At 41.0% G+C, this 13,953-nt stretch overlaps 1 protein-coding gene across 5 annotated transcripts in view; it reads right to left on the bottom strand.

Moving 5' to 3' along the window:
* ARHGEF38 (Rho guanine nucleotide exchange factor 38) overlaps window positions 1-13,393 on the bottom strand; it is a 173,892-nt gene extending 160,499 nt beyond the window's left edge. For 3 of the 5 annotated variants that reach the window (XR_009352931.1, XR_009352932.1, XM_059171554.1), the window contains exon 1: window positions 12,990-13,392. Coding sequence is in view for 2 of the 5 variants with exons in the window: in XM_059171554.1 (XP_059027537.1) it covers window positions 12,990-13,185 (196 nt within the window). In the remaining 3 variants the exon portion in view is untranslated. Of the gene's footprint in view, window positions 1-12,989 lie in introns of all 5 variants that reach the window. The other 2 variants (XM_059171582.1, XM_059171572.1) reach the window with 2 other exon arrangements.
* Window positions 13,394-13,953: the final 560 nt, after the last annotated feature.

Below are 13,953 nucleotides of genomic sequence, written 5' to 3' on the forward strand. Positions count from 1 at the left end.
TGGGACAGATGGCTATATCTCTCTTAACCTTAGTGTTATCATCTATAAATACATGATAGTATCTGTTTTGTTTTGTGCTTTGGGGGCTTTTGATCCTGTTAGGATCCATTATTGTCAGAACATTATCAGGACAATACATTCTTTGCAAAGTTGTTTGGAGCGTAAAATGACATAATGCACCTATGTGCCTAGTACACCTGCTCAGGTGGTGTTAGTACCATTTTTTCATTTATAAGTGAACCCTCAAACAGGGAAACTAGTTTTAATGCCTTATTCCCATGTAGTAGGACACTTTTTTTTTTAAGTGTTCCATGACTCATTATTTGCATATAACACCCAGGGCTCATTGCAACACATGCCCTCCTTAATACCCATCACCAGGCCAACCCATTCCCTATCCCTCACCCCTCTGAAACCCTCAGTTTGTTTCCTAGAGTTCATAGTCTCTCAAGGTTTGTTTCCCACTCTGATTCCCCACCCCCCTTCATTTTTCCCTTCCTTCTCCTAATGCCCTCCATGCTATTCCTTAAGTTCCACAAATAAGTGAAGCTGTATGATAATTACCTTTCTGTGCTTGATGCAAATGATAGGTATCCTTCCTTCCTGATGGCTGAGTAATATTTAATCCCTTTGTCTGGAATGCCCATCACCCCCATGCACCCAAACAATCCAAACTGGAATTCAAGATTCAGATTTCAATGTCTCTACTTTTGACATTTTAGAGAGGTGATAAAGCTTTTCCTCTTCAAATTGTTATATTGCTTTATTGTAGCTCTAATATAATAATAACCACTAATATAGTAATAACCACTTAATATGAGATGGATGCTGTGAGGAGATGATCAGTTCCCCCCTTCAGGAGCAAAAGACTTCTTGCCTGAGCTGCAGGGTGAGCCCCCAGCAGACAGGCCCTCTTCAGGAACTATTTCAGGTAAGACCATCTCCCAGGTCATACCTCCTTCCCAAGGTGCCCCAGCCACTTGAAGGGTGATGTAGGGCCCAGGCCCTTCATACCACTGGCAACAACTCTGAAGGATCATATTATCTATAGGACTTGTAGGCTAAGGCTTCCATTGAGACCAGATCAGAGTGCAACTTCTTCTCTCCCAACTCTGTGCCTTTCCCTTCTCTTCCCCAGGTTGGCGGGGAGGTCACAGGAATGTAAGAAACTCCTGCACCCTACTCCCCATTCCAGAACCTGCAACCCAGACCCTCAACCTACAGCCACACACGTCAGCCACTTACCACATTGCTACAATTATTGGTTCATTGCCTGTTACTCAATGGATGGGGTTTGCTTCTGATGTATTTCTATATTCTCAGGATCTAGTCAATATGTGGTCCATATGAACACCAAACAAAAGCTTGTTGAATAAATTTATTAAAACTGGGATCTCATTTCTTTGGCCAAGATATTATTTTTTTTCTTGTTTCATTGGATTTATTTATAATGTCTCCCCTTTTACAGTAAAAGAATTTAGAGCAATTAACCCAAAAGTTGACTACAATGAGGCAATGGGGAGATGGGAATGACAGAATCATAAAGATGAATCTATCAATAATAAGGTTCAATATAGTTGTAATTAGTCACTTAATATTTTTTAGTCATTGACCTGAGCTTCTATCATATACCAGGCACTGCTTACGTGTTAAAATAAGACTGAATTTCTATCTCCAAGGAGAATTATATTCAAATGGAGAAGAGGTGAAAATGGGATAGAGTAATTTTAGAGGGCAGCAGGTGGTACGAAGACCCCAGAAGGTCCTGAACACCTGGAAATAGCTGAAGGCAACTGGGAAATACTATATGTAGGAAGGGCTCTCCTTCTTCCCACTTTGTACTTAAAAACAAAGTATACACTTCTTGTGAGAAAGATGGCCTCCCACTATCAGGAAGAGAGCATTCTTATTACCAGAGATGGGGAGTTGACATCAAGATGAGTCTGTACAAAGCTCACTAAAAATCACCCTTATATTCCATGAGTTCCCGCCACATATTTCTTGTTCACTTTCGCACAATTCCACACCCCTAGGCCAAGCCCTTTTTCCCTTGTCTTCTCAAGTCTCCATAGCTTATCCCTTTTTGTTAAAATGGTATCGTTTTTGAGCACCTGGGTGGCTCAGTTGGTTAAGCGTCTGCCTTCAGCTCAGGCCATGATCCCCGGGTTCTGGGATTGAGTCCCATCAGGCCTCTCTCTCTCCCTCTGCCTGCCATTCCCCTTGCTTGTGCTCTCTCTCTTTCACTATCTCTCTCGCTCGCTCTCTGTCAAAAAAATTAAAAACAAAACAAAACAAAACAAAACAAAAAAACCTTTTAAAAAAGTGCTATACAAAAGCTTTTGATCTTGATGAAATCCCAATAGTTCATTTTTGCCCTTGCTTCCCTTGCCTTTGGCATTGTTCCTAGGAAGATGTTGCTGCGGCTGAGGTCGAAGAGGTTGCTGCCTGTGTTCTCCTCAAGGATTTTGATGGATTCCTTTCGCACATTGAGGTCCTTCATCCATTTTGAGTCTATTTTCGTGTGTGGTGTAAGGAAATTGGGAGAAGGGGGTGGGATTATGGACATTGGGGAGGGTATGTGCTTTGGTGAGTGCTGTGAAGTGTGTAAACCTGGTGATTCACAGACCTGTACCCCTGGGGATAAAAATATATGTTTATAAAAAATAAAAAATCATTAAAAAAAATTAAAAAAAATTTTTTAAAAAAGTGCTATATAACCAAGGGTCTAACTGCTTCTTTGGGATTTTCACTTCTTTCTATGACGTCTTCCATGCCATGTAAACAATTTAACAGCAGATAAAATCTATATGCTTCTTTCCAGTTAATCTTTCATTAGTTCACCTCACAGGTCCCAGACACAGAAGCTAAGAGGATAAAGGAAATGTCTTTCCTTCCCTATACCTCTTTGGGTAGGATGGTCTGAGAAGGACTGTCCCAGAAGGAGAGTAGAGGCCTCAATAACGAGAATCCAATCCTTGCTGAGACTTTTAGGCAAAGAAAACAGCTACTCTCAAGGCCAGGCATTCTGCACAAATTGGACGCTAAGCTCCAGGAAGCTAAATACAGAAAATTGCTTGTTTTTCTCTGGGAGGGAGACATGTTCTAATTCTTAAGAGGTGCCAAAGTTTTTCCTTGAATAAAACTGGATGGCACTGAGAGAAGTAAACAATGTCTTCATCAACTATTTCACAACAAAGATAGAAGCAGAAATCTGTGACAGCTTTTTGTAGTGACACTGAGGGCCTCGCATTAAGAAGCATTCAGGAAAGACAATTCTGTGAGGGGCTGCAGTGACTCAGAGTCCTCACATCAGTAGCTTGATGACATGACCTTTAAGTCTTCTTTGAGTCGGAACTGGATGTCAGACAGTCAAGATTACATTCTCTATTGAGGGCCTCAGCACAGGTATCCTAGAGTGTTCCCTTATCCTCTGATTCATTAATCAAGAAAGCAATTGTTCAGAACAACCCAAGACAAAGGATTTTAATCATAACACTATTCTCCTGCTGCCGTTAAGATTCCCAATTTAGGTTGACTTCATAGAATTCTGTGGAAATATCACCTACCACATAATGAGCTGCTTGTTCCCAGTATATACTTCCTTTTTCTTTCATTTGCTCATGCACACACCACCACCCCCACTCCCACCCACCCCATCCCCATTGCTGTAGGATTCTCAGGGTTTGGGTTGTATATTAGTTTTTGAGATGCAAATAAATAAGTGACAGCAAGCGTAAAATTAAAGAAAGAGTGTCGAGATAATCAAGGAAGAGGAAAATGGAGATCACCAAGCTATTAATATAGGGCAGGTTTGCTTAACATGACTTTATAAGTTTGTTTCCTGACAATTAAACAAAAAGAGCATTTATTAAACAGCGACACTCTTGCAAGGGAATGTCACAATAATTCCAAGGAAAGGATATGTATTCCAAAGTGAAAAATGTAATAGGTCGCAGGCTTTGACATCGTAGCAGAGGAATGTCACCACATTACAAAACATGTACTGCAATCCTCAAATTGCTTTGACTTCTTGTTACTAATAAGCCATCTAGATGATGGGGCGCCTGTGTGGCTCAGTCGTTAAGTGTCTGCCTTAGGCTCAGGTCATGATCCCAGAGTCCTGGGATTGAGCCCCATTTCTCCCTCTGCCTGCCATGCCTCCTCCTTGTGTTCTTCTCTCTTTTGCTATCTTTCTGTCAAATAAATAAAATCTTTAAAAAACAAACAAACGAACAAAAAACCATCCAGATGAGTATCTACAAATTCAATGAATTAGATGCATCCTATATGCAAAGTGTTGAAAGACCTGAGTTCTGATCCAAGTTCTACTACCTGAGGGAGTTTAGGACATGACACCCCAAAATATGCTGCTCTGGTCTATTGTTGATTTGGAGCTGAAAGCACTTGATAAACAACATGTTCAGGAAGAGGCTTTCTCTACATTCCCTCTACCTGCCTGAAGACAGATCTTCCAAAAGGAACTCAGTTGTCATAATCCTCTCCTCAAGAGTTTCATCAACTGGGGAACACTGACTCTTACCACAGGAGAAAGAACTAGAAGCTGACACCACACCCAGACAAGCTTTGTCACAAACTATTAATCTCTATCTGTTCTTCTCAGGACCCAGTCATCTTTCCTAAAGTGATGTACTCTCCCCTACATTCCCCATTCCCATCCACACTGTGCTGCTATAAAGCTCTCAAATCTCACCATTTGAGGGTATATGCACTCTTTTTTTTTTTCCCCTGTGTACTGCCCAGCAGGTAATATTTAAAATTAATACACTTGTACACCTTTTCTCCTATTGATTTCCTAGGTCCAGCTATGGAGCCCAGGAAGGGTAGAAGGACGTCTTTCCTCCCCTACACACCTATTTTTTCAACGATGAGGCCAGCACTAAAAAGGTGCTGGGATTAAATAATAGTGAGTGAAAGTCTCCAGGCCAGCACAGTTACAAGCAGATGACAGTCGCTTCTCCCTGCCTTTCCTTCCCTCTAGCTCTTCACCTAGTATAGAATAAGGGCCCGTCTGAAACATAGCTTATGACCAAATGCCACTCATAAGCAGCCTCCCTTGAGTGTACAAACGGAGGCCAACACATCATATCTACGTATTTAATAGGTGTGAGTGAAGCGGGCAAACTGTTGAATAAAATGTGTTATAGCTTCCTATGTTAGTAAATATACCTTCATAATTATCTGGAAGGTCAAGGTCAAATTTAGATTTTTCAGCTCCCTCAGAGTTTCATGCCAAAATCCAGTAGGAGGCCCTGGGGCACATTCACCCTTCCCAAGTCCCGAGGCCTGTATCCCTACTCTTCCTCTCTCAGCTCTCTCCCTTCCACAAGGGGCCGAGCAGGCATGGTGTGAATACCCCAGCTCCACCAAGCTCCAGACACACCTTCATGATCAACTGCCCCCACAGGTCCAAGGGTGTGTACACCAGCAACCACAGTCTGCTCCAAGGAAGGTGTGATGGGAAGGGGTCCCAGCAGGCTTCAGAGCCAGTATTTGGGCCTGTTGAACAGAAAGTTCCATGGTCCCAAGTACCCAAAACTTGGTCTAAAAATAAGGGAAGGGTCTCAGTAGTCAGTAGCTTTGGCCCCATAGACTCCTCACCTTCTTAGTGGAAAGGGAGCCCCAAAGAGACACGTTAAGGTACAACCTGATGCCAGGTCTTGCCTGGTTCTATGGGGGATATTGCTTAGAAGTTCAGCAGTTCTTGCAATGATTTCACCCTTCCCAGGAAATCAATACCCACAAAAGTATTGAAGTTAGCATGGTTATGTCAAGAAAAGGTACTTGTACAAAAAGAGGTGTTTTTGTTTTCCTTTCCTCTATCTACAGAAACAAATACAAATGTTGCTTAAATCTTAGCCATCTTTCCCCAACTCCATCATTATTTTAAGGTGCAGTTCTATCTTGCTTCATACATCTGAGTTCCCTCTCTCTCTCTCTCTCTCCCCAACTTGTCCCTCTCCCTCCTCCTCTCTCCTTCCTTCCTTTCTTCCATTCCTCCCTCCCTCCGTTTTGATTTCTCATTTCTTGTTTTGATAAACTCACAATTTTTGTGGACAAAAAAATGCAATTAGAAACTGGATTTGCACATCACAATCCTTGAGGAGAACACAGGCAGCAACCTCTTTGACCTCAACCACAGCAACTTCTTCCTAGGAACATTGCCAAAGGCAAGGGAAGCAAAGGCAAAAATGAACTATTGGGATTTCATCAAGATCAAAAGCTTTTGTACAGCAAAGGAAACAGTTAACAAAACCAAAAGACAACTGGCAGAATGGGAGAAGATATTTGCAAATGACATATCAGATAAAGGGCTAGTATCCAAAATCTATAAAGAGCTTAGCAAACTCAACACCCAAAGAACAAATAATCCAATCAAGAAATGGGCAGAGGACATGAACAGACATTTCTGCAAAGAAGACATCCGGATGGCCAACAGACACATGAAAAAGTGCTCCATATCACTCGGCATCAGGGAAATACAAATCAAAACCACAATGAGATACCACCTCACACCAGTCAGAATGGCTAAAATTAACAAGTCAAGAAATGACAGATGCTGGCACTGATGCAGAGAGAGGCAAACCCTCCTACACTGTTGGTGGGAATGCAAGCTGGTGCAACCACTCTGGAAAACCGTGTGGAGGTTCCTCAAAAAACTGAAAATAGAGCTACCCTATGACCCAGCGATTGCACTACTGGGTATATAACCTAAAGATACAAACGCCAGTGATCTGAAGCGGCACGTGCACCTGAATGTTTATATCAGCAATGTCCACAATAGCCAAACTATGGAAAGAACCTAGATGTCCATCAACAGATAAATGAATAAAGAAGATATATATATATAGAATAGAAGATATATATATATATTATATATAATACACACACACACTCACACACACAACATAATACTATGCAGCCATCAAAAGAAATGAAATTTTGCCATTTGTGACAATGTGGACAGAACTAGAGGGTATTGTGCTTAGTGAAATAAGTCAATCAGAGAAAGACAACCATCATATGATCTCCTTGATATGAGGAAGTGGAGATTCAGTGTAGGGGGCTTGGAGGGTAAGAAAAGAAAAAATGAAAGAAGAAGGGATCAGGAGGGAGGCAAACCATAAAAGACTCAATCTCAAAAAACAGACTGAGGGTTGCTGGGGGGAGAGGGGATGGGAGAGGGTGGTGAGGATATGGACATTGGGGAGGGTATGTGCTAAGGTGAGTGCTGTGAAATGTGTAAACCGGTGATTCACAGACCTGTACCCCTGGGGCTAATAATACATTATATGTTTATTAAAAAATTTAAAAATTAAAAAAAAAGAAGCTGGATTTGCTACCTTTAAGAAAGTTATATCTAGTGTCCCTTAAGTAGAATACAGGAATAAATTTTCTTATCACAATGTGATTATAATGGAACAGTTCCAACTTCTTGATTCCTGGAATTCACCTTCTACTTAATTAAAATAACTCTTCCCCAAACTGTAAAAACACCTTTACGAAAAAAGAAGGAACATAATATATCATGCTTTCTTTTGGCTTCTATGCATGTGATGAGACAGAAATTGCTTAGATTTATAAGTGTCTTGACTTTGATAAAGATTTACCCTTCAAACTATGAAAAACACCTTATTTACACTGGTGTTTCATTACTGACCCAAGTATTTCCCACTTCACTAAAAGGCATACGGCGGCACGTAAAAAAGGGCCTACTTAATACTCAGAGGACAGGAGGAGCACAAAGGGCTGGCAGTACTAGGAGAGAAATGTGCCCAGACAGCTGCACAATTAGTTTTCTTCCACCCTTCACTAGACCAGATCACCAAATCTTCCAGTGTTAATTGCCCTCCTGCTCACTTACAGATTGGTCTGTATCCTTAAAAATCATTACAAATTAAGTGTTTCCATTATCTTACCACATCTAACTTATTATTGAACCATTTGTCTTCATCCTGCAATATATGTTACTCTGTATGACGTTCATGTGGATGGTTGGTTCCTTATCATCACCAGAGTAAAAACACTTTAGACTTTAATAAAATGAATGAAGCAAACCCTTCTTAATATGAATGCTATAACAGTCTTTGCAAAGAGGAAGGAAGGAAGGAAGGAAGGAAGGAAGGAAGGAAGGAAGGAAGGAAAGAAAGAAGGAAGGAAGGAAAAGAAAAGAAAATACCATTGACCTACTATGAATTGGAGATGTGGCTTGGACTAGTGTTACTAGCAACAGTAATGACATTTTACCCACCAACTCTCACTCTTTCACCTGATACTTGACAAGTAAAGGTATAACTTGCTTATACTTCTTATGCTTCTTATAAGTTATAACTAACCATGTTTGGTTATGGCCATATAGAATGGTATGGTCATATAGAATAAAAGTAACTGGCCCACTTCCTTAATCTGCTTGTGATGCTGAAATAAAAATACCATAGAGTGGGTGGCTTAAACAACAAGCATTTATTTCTCGTAGCTCTTCCGAGTGCAGGGCAGATCTTGTGTCCAGTGAGGACCCCCTTCCTAGCTGATACATGACTGTCTTTTCAGATCCTCACATGGCAGAGAGCAGAGAGAGAAGGAACAAGGTCTCTCATGCTTGTTCTTACAAGGTACTAACCCCATTCAGTGGGGTTTCCCTCTCCTGACCTGATTACCTCCCCAAAACCCCACCTCCAAATAATATCATATTGAGGATTAGCCTTTAACATGTAATTCTGGAGGGGACATAAATAGTGATCCAATATCATCCACACTGAGAGGAGACCTGTAATACAGGAATGTCAACCATGTAGGGTTTTCAGAAAAGGCCACCGAATGTTAATAAAGTTTTTATAAAAGTTTTAATCACTACAGAAAAATCTCTCAAGTACACAAACGCAACTATCTTCACATACTGTAGACAATCTGCATACGTACAGACACACTTGTACATAACTTTTAAATGAGGAGTATTTCAAACATATACTTCACACATATAGTCATACACAAAATCATTTCCCAAGGAAAAGGGTGTTAATAAATCAGCTCGTGAGTTTCCCCTGCCTTGACCACTCTCCGTGACTTCCCTGGGAAACGGTAATGAGAAGCGGAGCTAGCTGGAGGCTAGGGTGATGCTGCGTTTGTGATGAATGGAAGAAGAGGAATGAGTTGAAGTAGGGTCTGCTGTGTTGTAAAAGGTAGGGTCAGGAATGAAATAGGCTTCCACTAAGTATTTGTTACCTAGGCAATTCTGGACATTTTCATCCCTAATATGTTCATTTCTTTTTTGCTGAAGAGTCATCTTGATTAAAGGGCACATGTATCCTCACTTTCAAAGATGGGAGGGCGATTAAGTCAGGCTCCGATGCCTTTGCTCACACTGATTCCCTACCGGGACCAGCTCATGCGAGTCATTCATTCCACTTGAAAGACACTGAGCCCTCGTGGTGTGCAGGGCATGATTCTAAGTGTGGAGGTGGACTATTTACCCAGACAGATAGGGTCTCTTTCATGGAAGGGGGGATGAGAGATGAGAGAGGAAGTGGGGGTCAGTAACAGGCAATAAACAAGGAAACAAACTACATAATTGCAGAGATGGTAAGTACAATGAAGAAGTGAAAACAGACTTCTCTCTCCATTCTGCTTTCCTCCCGGGACCCACCGTATCAACTCTTAACAGCAATGTTTTCCAACCTCTCCTACCCAAACTTGAACAGACCATTTCCTCCTTTTACGAACCCACTGAAGCCACCTGTCCTCTCTCATGCCACTTTATTGCATTTGTTCACCAGTCTTATCTTTCCCAATGAGACTTTAAGCCCCTTTAAAGGTCAGACACTTTTTTTTTTTCTTAATGATTTTGTAATTGTAATCCCTGGCACATATTCTGGTTTTGCTCACCACATAACATACTCAATAAATGCTAATTAACTGAACAAATCTCTTGAAGGAATACAGGAGCCATGAAGAGTAACCTAGCAAAGGTCTATTATTGCAAAATTTGAGGCTTAATGTCTATGTTGTGATCCCAACCTTCTACAGGGATTTTATGATCATCTCATTAGAACCATGTTCTTTCTTTAAAAAAAGATTTATTTATTTGAAAGAAAGAGTGCACACACATGCACCTGAGCGGGGGTGGGGGTACAAGGGAAAGAATCTTTAGCAGACTCGCTATTGAGTAAGGAGCCCAATGTGGGACTTGATCTCATGACCCTGAGACCATGACCTGATCCAAAACCAAGATGGAGGCTTAACTGACTGAGCCACCCGAGGGCCCCTAGAACCATGTTCTCTTGTTTAGTCTGGTAGCTTCTCTTACCCGGTGTGCCATTTTTAAAGAAATTTCAATTTAGGATTCACATTACTAAAGTGATGTCAGCCAGAAAGTGAATTGAACAAGTAGACTGTGTAGTATGAGTTAAGAGGTGAGCTCAGGGGCACCAAAGAAAGGTCACAGATTCCCTAGAACCCAGAGAATTTGCTCAAAGAGACAGAGCAGTGAACCATATTACTCAAATAGCAACACAGCACTGAAGGACTCTGGCTAAGTAATCTAAGGCCTCTTTGCAGCATTGAAATAGCACGGTGTGACCTCACAGTTGCTTTGGGCCATCCATTGGAGGGCTCTAACCAGCTCCAATCCTTTATTCAATGCCTCCCAGGGAACTACCAGTTCCAAGGTAGGCAGAGGAAAAACTCTTGGCATTGCAATTAAGCAAAACAAAACAAAACAAACAAGCAAATAAAAAAAACTTTCTTAAGGTGATTTAGGATCCACCTGCATGATAATGGATATAATGCAGACCAGAGTGTAAACCCAACAGAACTGTGCTTCAAATGTTAATGAGAAAATGTTTTCTACTGAAGCCAAAGCAGTTACAGAAGAGTCTTACTAAAAGCTCTATTAGGGGTTACACATCAGATTAGGATTTTATTAAGAGTTACAGTTACTTATCAGGAGCCAACCTATCTTTACAGCTCTCATGTGCTTCTCTCCACTTCCTGATGATTTGTCTCCTACACGAACAATTCTAGGAACATGGGTTAACTCCCGAGTCTCTTCTTCTAGCTTCAAAGACAGGATCCACCAAGGCAGAGGGAAACCACAAAACCAATGGATTACATAAGCAGCAACCTGAGGTCTTCTGCAAAGTAACCAACAAACATCTGCTGTCTTTTGTGGCCACAGATGTATTATTATTATTTTTTTTAACTAAGATTAGGAAGTGAATAGCAAAAAGCATTTTCCGTTTTTATTTTGCTAATGGAAAATCTGGACCAAAAAGTTGCTGAATTAGTGAATCTCAGACAGAATAAACATGTTATTAGAGATAAAGCCATGCGCTTTTACTGAATTTATGTGGTCTCTTCATCAAAAGACAGAAAAAGAGTTGAAATAGATCAGTAAATTAGTAAATTTGATTAATAGAACAAAGTCTTATTCTGTCATTATTCTTCCCATTATTCCTAAAATTAAAAAAAAAATAGCTCTTTGTTTAGCATGCACCATATTTAAGCCAATATGCCAGGCATTTCACGTAATTTTCTGATTTCATTACCCCAGCAACAGTATGTGGTAAGTATCAGTTCCACTTTCACAGGTAGGGAAACTGAGGCTCAGAAATTAGAAGTAATTTGCTCAAAATCTTATAGGTTATAAATTAAGATCCAGAATTGCAAGACAAATGTGTATGACTTTAAAATTTAAATTCGTGCCAACATATCCATTGCCTTGAGAAAAATTAATTTCAAAGATCGAACAATACCCTACTGCCCTTTTTTAAAAAGTCCTTTAAGGATAAGACTTCACTGTACTTTAACCCTGAGCCATCAGGATTTTCTTTTTAAAGCCTTAATCCACAGTAGTTATCTTTAAAGATTTCATTTAAATGCATTTAGTTTATTTAATTAATTTGCATAATGAAGTCTGAGCATTTTTTTCTTCTTTCTTTTTCTTTTCGTTTCCTTTTTTTTTTTTTTTTTCCTTTTTTGGAAAGAGACCTACTAATTTCAAGTGTGTTCCATTGGTCTTTCTAGCCTCATCATAAATTGTCCATCCAGAGTAAGAGCCCATGGTGGAATTATAAGAGCTCAAACACACAGTGCGCTCAGAGCGGGAGTGACAGGTTCTGGGGATCACATAACAGGTGCTGCAGTGGATACTTAAAACATTGCACAATCAACAACAAAATGAAGTTTACTTAAACAAGTGAACTTCAATAGAAAGGGAGGAAAAGAGAGGGTGGATGGGAAGGGCTAGACACTTGGGGCCTTAAACTGGACGTTTTATAATAACTGTTATATGTCCAACGCTCTTATGACCATCACAAAATAAACCGAAGTTATTTCCTCAAAAGTCATTCAATCTAAGCACGTTAAATATCCCTTACCATATTTGGAAGCCATTCGATTCGCTCTAAAGGAATGAACACCTATGTGATCTACAACAAATCCTGTTATACCAATCCAATGACTAACATTCCTCTCTTTCACAGACATGACTGCAGTCTCCTGCCCCTATTTAAGAAAACCACCATCACAGCTCAGTACCATTACCTAGATAGGCCTCATGGTGTGACATCCCACACCTATCTATTGAAAGAAACTACCTATTGTCAGTTTCTAAATCACTTGCTCTCTAGAGCTTCCCAGTTGTTAAATTGCCTGGAGAAGGGAGAAGGAAGGGAGGGGACAGCAGAAAAAAATATTAATCTCACCAGGAAAAAAAATATATTCAGAATAATTCAGAATTGATGCATTAACTATCGAAGCACATAATAGATTTTTTTCCCTCTAATTTATGAGTGACATTTATTTCCATTTTTCTTATTTTTTAAAAATTTTCCTATTTACTTTATTTCCCTCCTTCCACAGAAGATAATATTCGATTTTTCTTCTTTGCCTTAAGTGATCTCTTTGCCTATGTAAGAGTAGGAGAACAGAGCTGGGAATGCAATAACCTAGTCTGATTGATCTGTGTGGGTTACCTTGAAGTTTCTGGTTGTATTCGGTCCTGTCAGACTGGCTCCTCCTCAAGGTACCAGAGTGGTCCCCAGAAACACTGCTGTCAACCACTGTGTCAGTCTTCCTTCTCTCCAGCATATAGAGCCTGGGCCTTAAGAAGGTCAGATTCTTCTTCTTGGTGCCCATGTTCTCTTTCCCAGTGGCTTCTTTGGGCTCCATCTGAGGCAAAGACAAGCTCTGGAGACTTGTAGGCAATGGCTGTTTGTTGCAGTGTCTTGGAGTCAGAGTTAAAGCCACCAGAGTAACGAGTTTAACTGCCCCCTTCTTACTAAACGGCTTCACTCCAGGGTTACCTGGCTGTGACTGCCACCTGTACGGAGTCCCAGAGCTCCACCCCTATGAGGTCATTCTTTTTTATACCTAGAATCCAGCAGGGAAGCTGCCACCTGTTACCTGAGAGACCTGAAGCACAGAGCTAGGCAAAGCAGGGACTGCTGTGTCACATGCTATGGGAGCAAACAAAAATCCCATTGTGTGCCACATACACGGCGAGGCTGGGGGTTGGGGGAAAAGGGAAGAACAAGGTGGGGCAGGGCAGAAGGGCAGCACCTGGGAGTGTAACCTGCGGCTTGTGGGTTTAATGTGTGCCTGTGGGTGTGGACAGATGCACTAGGACACTGCGCTGCGGTTTGCTGGCCGGAGGCACACAGGAGCTTGTGAGGGACTTACAGCTAGAGTCACCCAAGTGTGACCCACAGAGTTAGTATGGGGTAATTAGAATTCACATTAGCATCAAAACAGTGGGTACAGAATCATTTTTAAGGATTACCGTGCGCATTCAAAAGTCCTGCTTCCTCCTCAAGGAACGTTGTGAAATAATTTACTAACAATGTATTTGCCAAACCCCACTCCACATTCTTGAGGAAACAAGCATTCGTATCTGAGAGGCATCTGGCAACAGGCACTAGAGGAGGAGGACATGTCCAC

The sequence above is a fragment of the Mustela lutreola genome, chromosome 1, assembly GCF_030435805.1.
Source record: "Mustela lutreola isolate mMusLut2 chromosome 1, mMusLut2.pri, whole genome shotgun sequence".
NCBI lineage: Eukaryota > Metazoa > Chordata > Mammalia > Carnivora > Mustelidae > Mustela > Mustela lutreola.